The 16,280-nt window shown below is 40.8% G+C and overlaps 1 protein-coding gene across 14 annotated transcripts in view; it reads right to left on the bottom strand.

Annotated features, from left to right (window-relative positions):
• The window catches only part of UNC79 (unc-79 subunit of NALCN channel complex), a 134,955-nt gene that overhangs the window by 31,177 nt on the left and 87,498 nt on the right, over nucleotides 1-16,280 (bottom strand). For all 14 annotated transcript variants that reach the window (XM_087952097.1, XM_087952099.1, XM_087952101.1 and 11 more), the window contains 5 exons: nucleotides 14,991-15,103; nucleotides 14,824-14,909; nucleotides 12,079-12,252; nucleotides 11,026-11,094; nucleotides 6,111-6,221 (listed from right to left, as the gene is read on the bottom strand). In XM_087952097.1, coding sequence (XP_087808223.1) covers nucleotides 6,111-6,221; nucleotides 11,026-11,094; nucleotides 12,079-12,252; nucleotides 14,824-14,909; nucleotides 14,991-15,103 — 553 coding nt within the window. The remainder of the gene's footprint in view (nucleotides 1-6,110; nucleotides 6,222-11,025; nucleotides 11,095-12,078; nucleotides 12,253-14,823; nucleotides 14,910-14,990; nucleotides 15,104-16,280) is intronic.

The raw sequence follows: 16,280 nt of genomic DNA, 5'->3' as shown, positions 1-16,280 counted from the left end.
CTGTCTCTGTTTCTATTTCTACCTCTATGTGGTTTTGTGTGTGTGTACCTGTGGCTGTGTTTGTGTGTCCACATTCCAAAGCTCCAACCTCTTGTGAGCCAAAGGATTTACATTCCACAAGTGAAGAACATGTCATACAGAGAATTGCGGTCATGTCATCTCTTGTTCTGCTCATTGAGCAATGTCTCCTGGTACATAGAAAAATAAAGGTGGGCTTCCCTACTTATTTTACTGTTTTACACCCACACACACACACACACACAGAGGGGGGGAGGGGTGAGGAGAGAGAGAGAAAGAGAGAGAGAGAGAGAGAAAGAGAGAGAGAGAGAGAGGTGGTCCCTGCAGTTAATAGGTATATGTGTTTACTAGATTTTCATTATTTTTCTAGTTGCAAGCACTGGAAATAGCAGTCAACCCCCCCCAAAGACCCTGAAATCAAAGCGGGTGTCTGTGATGAAAGTGGCCGTTCCTATTGATACCCTGTTTAGACAGTCACCAAAGATCATATTCTGCAAAAGGAATTAAATTCATTCATTCATCATTACATAAATATATTTTATAAAATCTATTCCAATTCTAAAATTCAGAATTTTTTTGAATTTTAGGAGGAAGGATGGTTAAATATAGACCAGAGAGATTTGGACCTACACAAGTATTATAATTTGAAAGGTAAAAAACTGTAGTCATGCAAGAAATCCAAATAAGGCAATGTGATACAGTACTTTGTTGCTACTGGGAAAATATTTTAGTGTTTCAATTATATACTGCTGCCCCCTCTAGCATCTTGACCCCCCATGTGAGGTTGGCCCCAACCTTTCTATCCTATAAGACCTGGATCTGTCAGTTGGCCTTGGGCCCATTCAGTGGATTCCTTTTATCTCTTAGTGAGAGATAAAAAATTAAGATTTCTTAAATCTGAAAACAAGGAAGTCAGCTTAAATTTGCCAAATTGTTTAAAATAATTGTAAACCTTTCATGTATAACCCTTGTTGTGAACTAAAGAAATGTAATTAATAAAGATTCATTTGCATAGCAGGATCGTAATCCTGCACTTTCTATTGGCCCATATAATGGCAAGTTATGATTGGTTCATTCCGAGCAATCTGACTGGCTGTTGGCGGGCCGCGCCAAGATTCAAACGCTATAATGCTATCCATTGGTTATCCGGATAGCAGCTTACTCTATAAAAGAGTGACTGCTAGCCGGGGTTTTTTTTGTCTCTGTTATGCTTGAGAATAAAGAGCTGAAGTTCAAGGTTTACAGTCTGGTCTCCGTTCATTAAACCCATGCCTCAAACTTAACTCTGGCGACGAAGGTGGGATGCGGAGACAAAAGAGCTGACTAAACCCTACAGAGCACCAACCGAAGCACGTGGCTGAGAGCGCATCTACATCGGCAGGATGTCAGGTGGCGCTATACCACCCGCTCCTTTTGACCCGGAAAAGGAAGACTGGGAGTCGTATATGGATCGGTTTCAAATGTTTCTAGAAACCAACAATTTGAAAGACGCTACACCCGGAAAGAAGCGGGCAGTGTTCTTGACCCATTGTGGACCAGCCGTTTTTAGGATGGCGAAAGCGCTCGCGAAACCGGCTGAGGTGAAATCAATGGATTGGGACAACCTCGAACCTATCCTACGGGCTCACTATGCCCCCGCCGTACCAACGTTGGTCCGGAGACATGAATTTTATCAACGGGATCAGCGGAAGGGTGAAAGTATTGCAGACTTCATCGCTGACCTTAGAAACCTGGGAGGCCTCTGTGGTTTTTCAGACCTAGAAGAAGCTATGCGAGACCGCATAGTTCTGGGATTAGATGACCACACAGTACAGAGCAAGATCATGGCAAAAGGGGACATCGATCTTGCAGATGCCATTGCAAACGTTACTGCAGCAGAGGCAACCAAGAAGTCGGCCGCTCGAATGCGCCGCACCAACTCACCGCTCCGTCAATTCGCCCGTGAAGCCTCGCCTCAACTAGAAAGAGACTCAGTAACAGTGCACCATGAGGACCTCGAGTCCCAGTCCGAGAGTGATGAAGAAGAGGTTAACAGACTTCGGGCTGAATGAGATCAACAAACTCTAAAATTTCAGCGCCCATGTGCGGGTTGTGGGGGAAACCACCCGCGATCCGGTTGCAAATTCCTCGACGCAATCTGCCGTTCCTGTGGGAAGAGAGGCCACATCGCACGGGTCTGCAGAAGTAAGAGGGAATCCAACACAAACAGAAAGGAGAACAACCTCCGCCAAACCACAGGGAACCTCCCTGCAAATCGGAATCGTTTGAATAACCAATGGAACAACCATGCCTACAGCAGCAAAACATCTGCTCTTCCAGCAAGACGAGAAGAGGCACACCAGACTATTATTATCGGCCACGCTTCATCATTAGACAAACAAAAGATCCGAGTGGAAGTGGCCATCGAGAACCAACCTTGCCTGATGGAAGTCGACTCTGGATCGTCCCTCTCGATGGTTTCCTGGAAGACCCTTAAACAGCTGATCCCTGCCATCCGTCGTCAAGACCTCAGGACACAGAAAATCATCCTCAGAGATTACCAAGGGAACACGATCCCAGTCGTCGGAGTGAGTCAAGTCCAAGTATCTTTTAAAAATCGTGCCGTGTCACTCCCATTAACTGTCGTCGATGGTGACCGGCCCAGTTTACTAGGCCTACAATGGTTCGCCCCACTCGGGATCGAGGTGGCCGGCATTCACCAGGCCGGAAGCGACGATTGGGAAGAGAGCATCGTCCAGGAATTCCACGACGTGTTTTCGGACAACTTAGGCAAGTACAAGGGGACCCCTATATCATTTAGCCTCAATCCAGAAGTAGCCCCTATCCGCCTTAAGCCTCGTCGGGTGCCGTTCGCCCTTAAACCCAAGATTGACGAGCAACTTGATAAGTTAATAGCCCAAGGGGTGTTGGAGCCTATTGACCATGCCCGTTGGGAAACCCCAATCGTAACCCCCATCAAACCGGATGGGTCGATCAGAATTTGTGGAGACTACCGCGCCACCCTGAACCACGCACTCCAACAGAGCGCTTATCCGGTGCCGGTGGTTCAACATCTTCTCCACTGCCTGGGCGGCGGAAAGATCTTCGCAAAGTTAGACTTAGCGCAAGCGTATCAACAACTACCCGTTGATGCGGAAACCGCAGAGGCACAGACTATCGTTACACACCGAGGTGCCTTTAAATGCAACAGACTCCAGTTCGGAGTGAGTGTAGCCCCGGGATATTTCAGAGTCTAATGGAGAGACTTTTACAGGGAATAAAAGGGGTTGTACCATACTTCGATGACGTTTTAATTGCTGCCCCAAATAGAGAAGAGCTTGAAAGGTGTCTCAGATTGGTTTTACATAGATTTAAGGATGCCGGTCTCAAGGTTAAAAAAAATAAATGTCAACTATGCACTGAAAGGGTAGAGTTTCTCGGATACCTCCTCGATAAACACGGTATTCACCCTACCGAAAACAAACTCAGGGCAATCAAGAACGCCCCAAGACCTAAAAATAAGACTGATCTCCAGGCTTTCCTGGGACTTATTAACTTTTACAACATCTTCTTGTCCCAGAAGGCGACCGTAGCTGAGCCCCTACATAGACTTCTCGACAAGAAAGCCACCTGGGTCTGGGGACATCGAGAAGAACGCTCTTTTCAAAAAGTGAAAGACTTATTAACATCCGATGCTGTTCTAATGCAGTACAACGAGACTTTGCCATTAAATATTACGTGCGACGCATCACCATTTGGGGTTGGAGCCATTTTGAGTCACGTGTTACCAAACGGGCATGAAGCTCCCATTGCGTACTTTTCGCGGACATTATCGAAGGCTGAACGGAACTATAGCCAACTTGACAAAGAGGCTCTTGCTATTGTATCGGCCGTGAAGCGATTTCACGAATATGTTTACGGGCGGCCCTTTACTCTAATTACAGACCACAAGCCTTTACTTGGCATTTTAGCAGGTGATAAACCAACCCCATATATATTATCGCCTAGAATGACTCGCTGGTCAGAATTCCTAGCAGCCTACAACTACGTACTGCAGCATCGCCCGGGGAAAGCCATTCCCCACGCTGACGCTTTGAGCCATTCCCCACTTCCGGAAACCGTCAGCGACCCAGCTCCAACCCTCACTACGCTGCAAATTGAAACCCTCAACTCGCCGCCACTAACGGCAAGAGATATCGCTGCCGGCACAAAACGAGACTCTATCCTCGTTCTCAGTTGGGTCGAATGCGGGTGGCCAGTCGAAGAAACCCCCGCCACTTTTGCACCGTTCAAGCACCGGCAAACGGAACTATTTTCCCAGAAGGGCTGCATCCTATGGGGAGATAGAGTCGTCGTGCCAGAGAGACTACAGCGACTCGTGTTGCAAACCCTGCACGAAGGACATCCGGGCATCGTCCGCATGAAGGCTCTCGCTCGAAGCTACACGTGGTGGCCAGGCATCGATAAACAAATTGAAGCCTGGGTAACCACGTGTAGAAACTGCCAAGAAGTCAGCAACGCCCCACCGAGAGCAATTCCCACCGAATGGGAAACTCCTTGAGGCCCGTGGTCCCGCATCCACATTGATTTCGCGGGACCCACTAAAGGACCCACTTTTCTCCTAACCGTGGATGCTTACTCCAACTGGCTCGAAATCCACAAGATGAAAAGCACAACTACTGACTCCGTTATTAAAAAACTAGATAGATTATTTGCAACACACGGTTTCCCAGACGCTCTAGTTTCCGACAACGGACCCCAGTTTACTGCTGTCACCTTCGAACAATACTTGGCGGACCGGGGCATCCACCATGCCTTAACTTCGCCGGCTCACCCTGCGGCAAACGGTAGGGTGGAACGGATGGTCCAATTCGTTAAAAAGACACTACAAAAAATGGATCCTGGGGACATCGACGCTAGATTGAACAAAATACTCTTACTACAACACATTACCCCCCACAGTGTCACCAACAAGACTCCAGCCGAACTTTTAATGGGACGGAAGCTTCGCTCCCACCTCGACCGATTACACCCGTCTTATTCGCCAGAGAAACCTTGTGGATCCAGCGGAACGTATCGCCAATTCTAGGTAGGCGACTTGGTCTACGCCAAAAACCTTTCCGGCGAACCGTTGTGGGTCCCAGCCACCGTAGTCTACCTCACTGGCCCTAGATCTTACCGCCTTAAGACGACAGACGGCAAGATATGGAAACGCCACATAGATCAACTTCGATCTCGTTTACAACCCAATATCCGTGACCCCCCGGACTTCCAAACTCAAGGGGGAGGGAATACCGAGGGGGACGAAGGCCGTATAGACGACGACGTAATTGAGGACAGACAGCCGCTAAACCGAGTACTCGCGCCACCTGAAGAAGGTCCGGGATCGGGGGCATCCTCCCCGCAGAGGAACACCGTAGTGGAAACATGCCCGCCCGATCCAGGAATGGACTTAAGGGACCCTGATAGTGTCGAAAACAGCACCGCGGAATCAACCCCGTGCGAAGACGAGCCTTGCGTTCCACCGGAACCGAACTTTAAACAAAAACCGGTGGAACAGCAAAAATCAAATAGGCAGGTAAAACGACCTGCATACCTGCGTGATTACATCACCACGGCTGTCAAACGGAACCCAGGGGGGAGGGGTGTTGTGAACTAAAAAAATGTAATTAATAAAGATTCATTTGCATAGCAGGATCGTAATCCTTTCGTAAGCACTTTCTATTGGCCCATATAATGGCAAGTTATGATTGGTTCATTCCGAGCAATCTGACTGGCTATTGGCGGGCCGTGCCAAGATTCAAACGCTATAACGCTATCCATTGGTTATCCGGATAGCAGCTTACTCTATAAAAGAGTGACTGCTAGCCGGGGTTTTTTTTTCTCTGTTATGCTTGAGAATAAAGAGCTGAAGTTCAAGGTTTACAGTCTGGTCTCCGTTCATTAAACCCATGCCTCAAACTTAACAACCCTAATCCTAACTAGAGGATTATAGCATTTTTCATTTACAAGATAAAAAGAGAGTTGCCTAAATTTCTGTTCTGCTGGAAAGCATAACAAGGTAGTGTTTCATCTCTCCCTAAAGAATTTTAAAATAACTACAATTGAATTACCTTTGTGAAAGCTCGGTGACACAAGCCACACAGTTCAATCAAATAAGCCAGGGTAAAGATGGCATTCTGAATGACAAAGCTCAGCAATTTTGAAAATGGTTCCAGCAGGCTCTGTAATAATAATAGCAATAATCATAATTATGTCAGAACATTTCCATGCCTCTGCAAAATGCACAATGCACATGTTATGAAATTTGCCACCCTAACAAAGCTTTTAGTTTTCACTTGGAAGGTGCAAGGCTGTGGCTGTCCAAGTTGATTCATCTCATGGCTGATACTCAGGAATTTCCCAGCCAGTACCTTGAATGAACTTCTGGAGGATGTTTCAGGGGGAAATGGAACTTTCCCTCTGGGATAGTTGCTAGAGAAATGCTGAAAGTTGGCCCAGACTGCTAGCCTCTGTCATTGGAAGAGCAAGCAACAGCCCGGCTGACATCACGATGAGACCAGAAGCAGGGAACGGAAGTCTCCAATCCTGCACTGGCTTCTCGCTGTTTGTGGGCTTCGAACTGAGCCAATAGCCACCTTGTAGGGGTGGCGAAGCAAAGGAGAGGCGCCTGGTGAGGTTCCGGAGGAGAATGCAACTCCCCTGTGGAAACCCTGAGCTTGCTCTGTACGCCACAATGGAGAGAAGAGCGACCAAGATGGCCGCTACAGAGTTGGGACAACCGAGGAACATCTAAGCGCAGTGCTGGAGTGGAGACTGGGAATGTTGTTCGGAGAAGGGTGAGAAGAATTCGTTTTATTTTTTTACTACCCCAAAAAGACTATAACAGAGAAGGTTAGAGTTAGCGGCGACTTGGAAGAGAGAAGAAGAAATGGGAAATGGAAAGAGCTTAAACTTTTAAAATCTTAAAAGCAATAAATTTGGAAGAACACTAATTCGGAATTGGCGATGGGGCAGGATTTGGCATTGAAAGGCATTAATTTGAATGCTGGAAATAATTGTTCTAAAAGAGAAATAATATTTGATTTTTTAAAACAAAATTTGTGAAGCTAATTTAAAGAAATGGAAAAAGAATGGCAGTGAAACTGGACTAAAAGTGCCACTTGCTGATGAAAGAAAAATCCTGCAGATCTCTTCAAACTAACTAGTTAATCAAAAAAAGAAGTTAAAAAGGAATAAAAGAAAGACACTACAGTAAGACCCCTGGAAGCTGAAATATATTATAATTAAAGAGCAAGGAATATAAGAGGACATTACCCTTGGAATTATTGGTGACTTGGATTGATTAACTAATCAATCTAGAAAGAAGAATCTGAGAATATTGATATTAAAAAAGAGACACTGGTTCAAATAAAATAAAATTTACTGGATACTGGACAATTGGATTAATAAGCCATACAAAGATGAGTGACTTATGTAAAGAAATAAAGATGGAACTTCGAGCCATGAATGAGATGTGGGATAGAATGTTGGATTTATGTACAAAAATACAGAATACAGAGAAAAATCTGGAAATGATGACGATAGTAGAAGAAGAAGAAGAAGAAGAAGAAGAGAAGAAGAAGAAGAAGAAGAAGAAGAAGAAGAAGAAGAAGAAGAAGAAGAAGAAGAAGAAGAAGAAGAAGAAGAAGAAGAAGAAGAAGAAGAAGAAGAAGAAGAAGAAGAAGAAGAAGAAGAAAAAGAACAAAGAAGGGCAGAGCCAGAAGAAAGAGAAACCAGTGAAATGGAACAAAAAGAACAACAAATAGTGCAAAAGAAGAAAAAAGAAATTGAATTTGAGATGTTTATGATAGATGTAATAAATAAGGGGGGGCAATACTGAGATTGGAATGCTGATAAATGAAATGGCTAGGAAATTACAGAAAGGAGATCAGAAGTGGGTGGGGATAAACTTCGAGAAATGGGAGAAAAAATATCAGAAATTGATTAAGAATAGAGGAAGGATTAAAGGGAAAAAACCAAAAGATGACAGAAAATGGTAAGCAAGCAAAGAAGCGATGAATTAATATAAAAGAGAGAGATAATGGTTAGAAATGGAAAAGAAGGGATATTTTAGCGGTAAAATATATAAAATAGATTTTGAGGAGTTTGTACTAAGAACTAGAATAAGAATAATTAAAATTGAATAGACATGAAAATAAGAATTTATAATAGATTAACCAAGCAATACAGATAAATGTTTATGGAAGATAAAAGTGATTAATATTTAAGATATGAAAAGGAATACTATGTGGAACCCGACAGAGAATAGACATAATTATACAGTAGGATAATGAATTATATATTTTGTTATTTACATATATAAAGTAGCAAGGTTATAATGTTATAATGTTGATACTATTGGCTACAAGAAAATATATATGTGTAAAAATGAGATGTTAAAGGGAAGGGAATACATAGAAAATAAAATATATGCAATAGTGGCAAATGTAATATTGGGGGGGGGACATAAATTGGGGATAATATAAATTAATTAAGATGAAATTTTGAATGGTCAATGAATGGTATGAATAGATTAAATTATAAACATGAAGAGCATAAGAAATACATGATTAAGGAAGTTAGAGATTGATTAGATGTTTTTAATGAATTAAATATTTTGTTATCCATTTATACAAGGTAATGAGGATATATTGTTACATTATTGGCTAAAGAAAATAAGATGGAAAATATACTTGTGTGAAAATGAGAAGGCAGAGAGGAGATACACAGAAAATAAAATATATGTAACAATATTGGAAAGGGGATTAATAGGGGATAATACAAATTAAGATGAAACTCTGAATGATTAATGAAATGATATGAATAGATTAAACTGTAAATCTGTTGAATATAAGTATACAATCAAGGAAGATAGAGATTGATTGACTGATATAAAATAATTTATGAGAAAATTTGGTAATAGATAATGATGTGATGTTAGAAAGCTCTATCAGTGACTATGGATATGACTGGCTTAAAATGTAAAACACCTGGAACCACACTGTTCTTGCAAAGATGTATTTAAACAATTAAAAAATAAAAAAACTTTTTCAAAAAAAAGGAAGAGCAAGCAACAGCACCAAGGGATCAATTTATGCCACTCTTTTGGAGACTGAAAGGCATCAGAATCTTCTGGATCCTTCTCAGAATTTCAATCGCAATGCTTCACAGCAAAGGAAGTTCAACACCAATCATACACCAACAAGTTGTAGACATCTATTGGGAACCACCAGTAGTCCACATGGACAGAAGTAATGTCTACATTTCATAAATAAATAAATTAGTGCTAAAATTCTCCAGAATCTCAAGATTTTGTTTGGCTACATTTGCTGATTACTGAGCCTTGTTCTGCTAATACATCTGGTGTGAGAGTTAAGCATCACTGGGCATGGGCTTCAGGGGGTGGGGTTGAGCCTGTGCATTGGCTATCTTAACTATTATGGATGGATCTTGGCTGCTGTTTTTATGGGCTGCTGCTTTATGTGCATTTTGAGACATGTTTTTTTTCTGTTTTTTATAATTGTTAACATTGTTAGTTGCCCAGAGTCATCAACCTGAGATAGGCAGCAATATAAATTGAACAAACAAACGAACATTGTAAATATAAGAAGATACAAATGTACAATCACATAATAATAAATGAAACCTTGGTGGTTTCCAATATCATTCATAACAGCAATAGCACTTAGACTTATATACCACTTCCCAGTGTTTTACTACCCTCTCTAAGCAGTTTGCAGAGTCAACATGTTGCCCCCAACAATCTGGGTCCTCATTTTACCCACCTCGGAAGGATGGAAGGCTGAGTCAACCTTGAGCCTGGTGAGATAATGCTATTCTTCTGGACAGTTCAGGGGATTGAAAGTGTGGAACAATGTTATGGTGATTCTTCTCCTTCCTCTAGGTCAGTTCCAGTTCCAGTTCCAGCTGGTGTTGTGTGGGTGTGGAAGGGAAGGGAAGATCTAATCCAAAGCCTCTTTTCTGAAAAGTTCCTCAGGGTTTTAATATCTCCTGCTCTTGTTTAACATCTACATGAAGAAACCAGGTTCATCTTTGGCAGGGGGTGAAGTCTCATCAGTATGCTAATGATACTTATTTATACACCCCTATCTGAGCTTACAAGTGATGTTGTTCGGATATTTTCTCAGAGTCTGGAGATTCTTGAGAGGCAACAATAGGCTTCAGGCCAACTTCAGCAAAACTAGGTGGCTGTGGATTTTAGGCCTTCCTGGATACAATGATTTGATCTTTAGTTCTGGATGGGATAGCACTATATCATATAAACTGTTAATACAGTTTGGGAGTTCTCCTGGAGTTTTATCTCAGTTTACGGAACGAAGCATAAAAAACTGGCTGGATGGCTTCATTCAGTCATTCTCTCTCAGTCGAATTCACCTCACAGAGTTGTTATAGGGAAAAATAGGAGGAAGAAGGAATATTAGGTATGTGCAACACCTTGGGTTGTATATGGGGAAAAAAGGCAGGATAAAAATCTTTTTAAAAAGTGACAGCCATAGCATAGCTACTATTGATTTGATCCACAAGGTAGATGCTTATTTATGGGAATTGTTGTGTTGTTGACTGACATTATACTATTATTATAGCTGGTTGTGCAGTCAGCCAGCTGTATATGCTAGATTTGGCATTTTTATCGACCTATTGAATCCTTCCCAAGGACCTGGCATAGGCAGATTTTTTAAAAAATTATAATTAGGACATATTAAATTTTACTATTAAGGTAGCTGCCTAGAATCATTGCTGAGAGATGGGTGGTCATATAAATGGAAATAACAAACAGGACACCTGAACGAATTCTATTTTATGCTTCAGTTATTCCCTTTATCCAGGAGAACTGTAAAATGTAAAAAGCTGACATAGAGAGTAAATACAGATACTCAACACAACATCTTTTTAAATAAAAACAAATATTGCTGCATTAGTATTAGAATAGCTATTTAGCTTCCCACTGTGTCCCTTTTAACTTACCCTGGCAGCACTACTGGTGGGAATCTTCAGCAAACAGATCATTATCCTTACACTGGAATCCAGTGGACACTTTGGGCAAAGAAGGACACAGAGGAATTACAAGCTATTCTTCACATGTTCATTCAGTATTTAGGAATGTCAGATTTATCAAAGAAAAGCAGAGCTGCACAATCAATAAACACAGAATGGGGAATTCAATATAATTCCTGGTTTCCAAAAAACCCTATATCTTAATTTTTAAAAAAAAGAGAGAGAGGGGGAAACTAAGTTCCTAGCTCTCATGTATGAAAGAAATGCTTGAAAGAATGTGAGAAACATTACAGAAAACTTCATAGACCAATGGTGCAAAGCTATAGAGTTGGAGCAGACTGGGCAAATAGTGCTTGGTCACCTTCTCTGAAAGCAATGTAGGTCTTTCAAAGGTGCCTACACTTTGATTTTTGCTGATAGCAGGTAAACTATGATACTGGGAAGGCATAGATACAGATCAGACACCAACAAGGTAATGATATGCCTCCTAGGGACAGGGACAGCTCATTAACCTGGCATCACTGGCCAGTACACATCCTTAGACAAGAACGTATGTTCAACATTGTGCCTGGCTTGCTCCACAGTCACTGATGCCAAAAGGTGGGCAGAATCCTTAGTGCCAACATATGCATTGGAACTGCCTTATTAATGGCATCTACCAGAGCAAATGAACAGACCCACCTTTGCAGCCATTATTTCCTATCTTTGCACCACCACCCCAAAAAAAAATCCAAGAAAAAATTATGGTGCCCAATGAGGAACGGCACACCCGTCTCATTTTTTACCTCCATTTAATCCCCACCCCACCCACCCACCCAAACATGAAAAGTAAACATATGACCAAAATACATACACATAAATCAAAATATATGTAGCACAGGGTAAAATAGAAGTTAATAGATATCTGATTTATATGTCTGGTGTTGTTTACAGTGACTGGATGCAGTGTTTGCCTCTCAAGAATTTCAGACACAAGCCTCTTCCAGAATATACCAGAATGAAATTAGATAATATAAACTCTACCTTAAGGGGCAAAACACATGGTAATTTGGTAAAGAAAGTTTGAAACTGGTTGCTGATTGTAGTCCAAAGATTGCTTGGGGAATCCATTGGCAAAGCTTCCATATATGTAGCGATGTTTTCCAAGCAGCGTAACATTCCACCTCCTGCTGGCAAATTCTTTTTGTTGTTTAAACCCTGAGAAAACAAGTAAGCCATTCAAGCAAAAGATAAACAGGAAGGTATTTTCATTTTGTTTAAAATATGTATATATCTAAGCACTTCACATTTTTTCCTCAGAAATCTGCTACAATAGGCAGTCTTTTTGCTTCACGGGTAACAGTGTATGTTAAATCTCTTAAGAAGAAAAAGAGCAGAAAAAGATTTTAACGTGCCTGTGTAGAGAAAGAAATTTTTCATGTTCACTCAATGCCCTTTGATAACATTGATCACTGTATCCTTCTGGACTGGGTTTGGGGTTTAAGATGGACTGGGTTTGGGGTTTAAGAGTGGGGGAGGCACAATGTTCACCTCCTTCCTCCAAAGCCAGTTTCATTTGGTGTTGGTGGGAGGGAGGTATCTGGCCTGAAGCCTTGCTTTGCAGGTTTCCTTGGGCCTCTACACTTATGTTAAATATCATCAATATACTGAAGAGATACATCACTACCATGGCTCAACCAAGCAATCGATATCACAGCTAAAGGCTATGGAATTTTGATGAGAGAACAGGCTTCAATTCAACCCAGCAAGACAGAAACTATGAGTTATAGGTCTCTTTAGATCTGGAGGCTTTTCATATTTAGTTCTGGATGGGGTTGCATTTGAATGGGATTCATTTCAGGAACCTGAAGCCCTGTTGGTTTCAAGGGGCTTTATTCAAAAAATCTGTATACGATTGCAGTATGATCTACATGCTACAATGAACTACTTTCACTTCCTTTCCCTTCCTAGCTTTGGCATTTTGCAATCATCTGTCGAAGTGAAAAGGAACAATGTTTGTTTGTTTGTTTGTTTGTTTATTTTTGTCAATTGCTTACAATATGTATAAGTAAAAACATAGTTATGAATACATGGATATAAAAAAAATAAAAGAAACAATAGGGCAGGGACGGTAGGCACGTTGATGCGCTTCTGCACGCCCCCTACACACCTCTTAGGAAGGGGATGAGGTCAATAGTAGACAGTGTAAGGTTAAAGTTTTTGGGGTTTGGGGAAGAAACCACAGAGTCAGGTAGAGTATTCCAAACATTGATCACTCTGTTGCTGAAGTCGTATTTCCTGCAATCAAGTTTGGTGCGATTAACCTTGAGTTTGTATCTATTGTTTGCTCTTGTATTGTTATGGTTGAAGCTGAAGTATTCATAGACATGTAGGACATTGCAACGTATGATTTTATATACTATACTTAGATCAGACTGAAGGCAGCGTAGTTCTAGGTTTTCGAGTCTGGTGGCATAAGGTATTCTGCAACAAGTAGAAGAGTGGAGAACTCTTGTGAAATATTTCTGGACTTTCTCAACTGTGTTAATATCAGATACGTAATGTGGGTTCCAGACTGATGAGCTGTATTCAAGTATTGGTCTAGCAAATGTTTTGTATGCTCTAGTTAGTAGTGTAATATTACCAGAGAAAAAGCTACGTAGGATTAGGTTAACAACTCTTAACGCCTTTTTGGCTATGTAGTTACAGTGGGCTCTAGCACTTAGATCATTAGAGATGAGTACTCCAAGATCCTTGACAGAGTTTGGATCATCAACAAGGTCTTGACTATTCAGCCTGTATTTTATTTTCTGATTTTTTTTTTACCAATATGTAGGACAGAGCATTTATTTGTTGAGATTTGAAGTTGCCATTTGTTTGACCATTCTGATACATAGTCAAGGTCTTTTTGAAGGGTAGCAGTATTGTCTGTGGTGTTGAATAGCTTTACATCATCAGTGAAGAGAACGCAGTTGCTCTTAATATGATCACAGAGATCATTTATGTAGAGTATGAAAAGAGTTGTTCCTAGAACACCGCCTTGGTGGACACCACTGTTGACAGGTACAGAATTTGATAGGACGCTCCCAGTGTTGACCATTTGTTGTCTGTTTGACAGGAATGCTTCTATCCAGTTATGCAGGTGTCCAGAGATACAGTAAGATTTTAGTTTTAGGAGTAGTTTGTCGTGTACCACTGAATCAAAGGCTTTACAGAAGTCTATGTAGATTGCATCCATTGCTTTGCCCTGATCGAATTGTGTAGTCCATATGTTTTTGCAGTGTAAGAGTTGCATATATGTGATAGGATGTTCCTTTAGAGTTTGTTCTATTATCAGGTGGACATGAATGACTACTTTCAAGAGTGAAAAAAAATGTGTTTATTCCATCACAACATGGGCAACTTTTTTTTCAGTCCAATCCCCATATCTCAAAGTAATTGCAATTTTGCAATAATTGCAATCTGAGGTTGTTGGCTTTCCTTTCTCATTCTTCTTCCTCCCTGACCAGATGTCTGCTGATAAAGAAACAGATTTCTCTAGCCAGCAATCTGAATAGTTCTTTTTGCAAAAGGGTTTGGAAATTAAACTAAGGGCTAGATTCAGCCTTAGGGCAACAGAATGCCCACTCCTATGTTACACAATTGAATAAATGGCTTCAGCTTGCTGCAGTACAAGCAAACTTTAGAATGGAAAATATTGTATAAGGGTAGAAAATGAACCACTTGTGCAACACATCTGATGGGAAAATAATATATGAACCTCTTTATATTATTTTAGAATAGACTGACCTCTAAGAGTTGGCTCAATGCAGCTATAGAACTCAGCTCACTGAAATCCATAAGAGACGTGGCCAAGGTTCGTAAAAAGCTTCCATCTGTAAATGACAATTGTTTTAGTGGGATTTCATGTGAACATAATGCAGTCTCACAAATAAATTATAAGCACAGAATATTACCCTTGATGTTGCTCTGAAACAGCTGTGGAAATATACCATTGGGAGCAAGCTGATGGAAAATGCAACGCAGAAACTGCTTTGCCACACCTGCAGCATTTCCCGGAATCATCATACTGTTGGGGTGTTGGGTAGATTAAAGCAAAGGAAGAAAGAAAGAAGGAGAAAAATACTGTGATCTTACTAAAATATTTCATTGTGAAGGAACCAACAAGAACACAGGTGAGCGTTCATTAAGAATCAGATTATTCGTACTTTACGGCATGAATCTAGGAAAACTAGGAAAAATAAAATAATCCTTTGAAAGATCTAATATAAAACTATTGTTATTCGCTCTAAATGGTAGCCATTACATCCACCAGTGTGAAGATGTTTCCATCAAACAAAATTATTTTTAATCTATACATAGAAGTGTAAAATAACCCTTTCATACAGTGCCAGAATGCCTTGGATGTCACACAAACATAGATTTGTGGTTTTTGGGGGTTCTGAATCATGTGGTTTGCCTAAATAAATAGAAAAGGCTTTCTGGCCCAGGAAGTGGAAAGGTCAGGCATGCATATTTGTTCTTCCTCTCTCAATCCCAGTTCTGTGTTGATTAAACACATAAGTGGGATATCATATAGGTAGGTCATATCAGATGTCATCCTATAAGCAGAACAGCACAGGTGTGATCTAATACTTATAATTTTCTGTCATATGTTTTATATCACTACAAAATGCAGCACTATATTGAATTTGTACTCTATGTGGTAAGAGATATCATCAAACAGTGAATAATCAAATCAAGAAATATTGGTACCCATGTGACTTTTTCCTTTCTCTACTAGTATCTTATCCTATTACACTTATGATGTGCAATTACTGTGGAATGGCTCCTTTCTGTGCCACTCAGTTAATATCAGAAACTCCAAATTACCAGAAATAAATCCATAACATGATTACTTCTCATGGCAGAATTATCACATGCTAAATATAGACATGGGTGGAACTGAGTTATGGATTTCTCCTACATGATCTGAAACTCCAGATGTTATCTAACAAAAGACATCGTGTTATGTAGCTCCTTAATGAAATGTATGAAAGATATTCAGGAGTTCCCCATATTTTTCTAGATAGCTCCCTATTTCTGTACTAGTTTATGGAAAGATTAGATTTACTGTATAGTGCAGTGCTTTGATCCAAAATTATTTATTTATTTTTCATATTTCTAAACAACCCATCTCTATCAAACAGGGGCTATATTATGCATCTAATATCACTGTTCTGTTTTGGTTCAAAATCAAATATTCA

Source organism: Notechis scutatus, chromosome 1 (genome assembly GCF_049901735.1).
Source record: "Notechis scutatus isolate UNSWTSFEM ecotype Mainland chromosome 1, rNotScu1.2, whole genome shotgun sequence".
Taxonomy (NCBI): Eukaryota; Metazoa; Chordata; class Lepidosauria; order Squamata; family Elapidae; genus Notechis; species Notechis scutatus.
The sequence above is the reverse complement of the archived record's forward strand: the minus strand, read 5'-3'. Positions and strand labels throughout refer to the sequence as shown.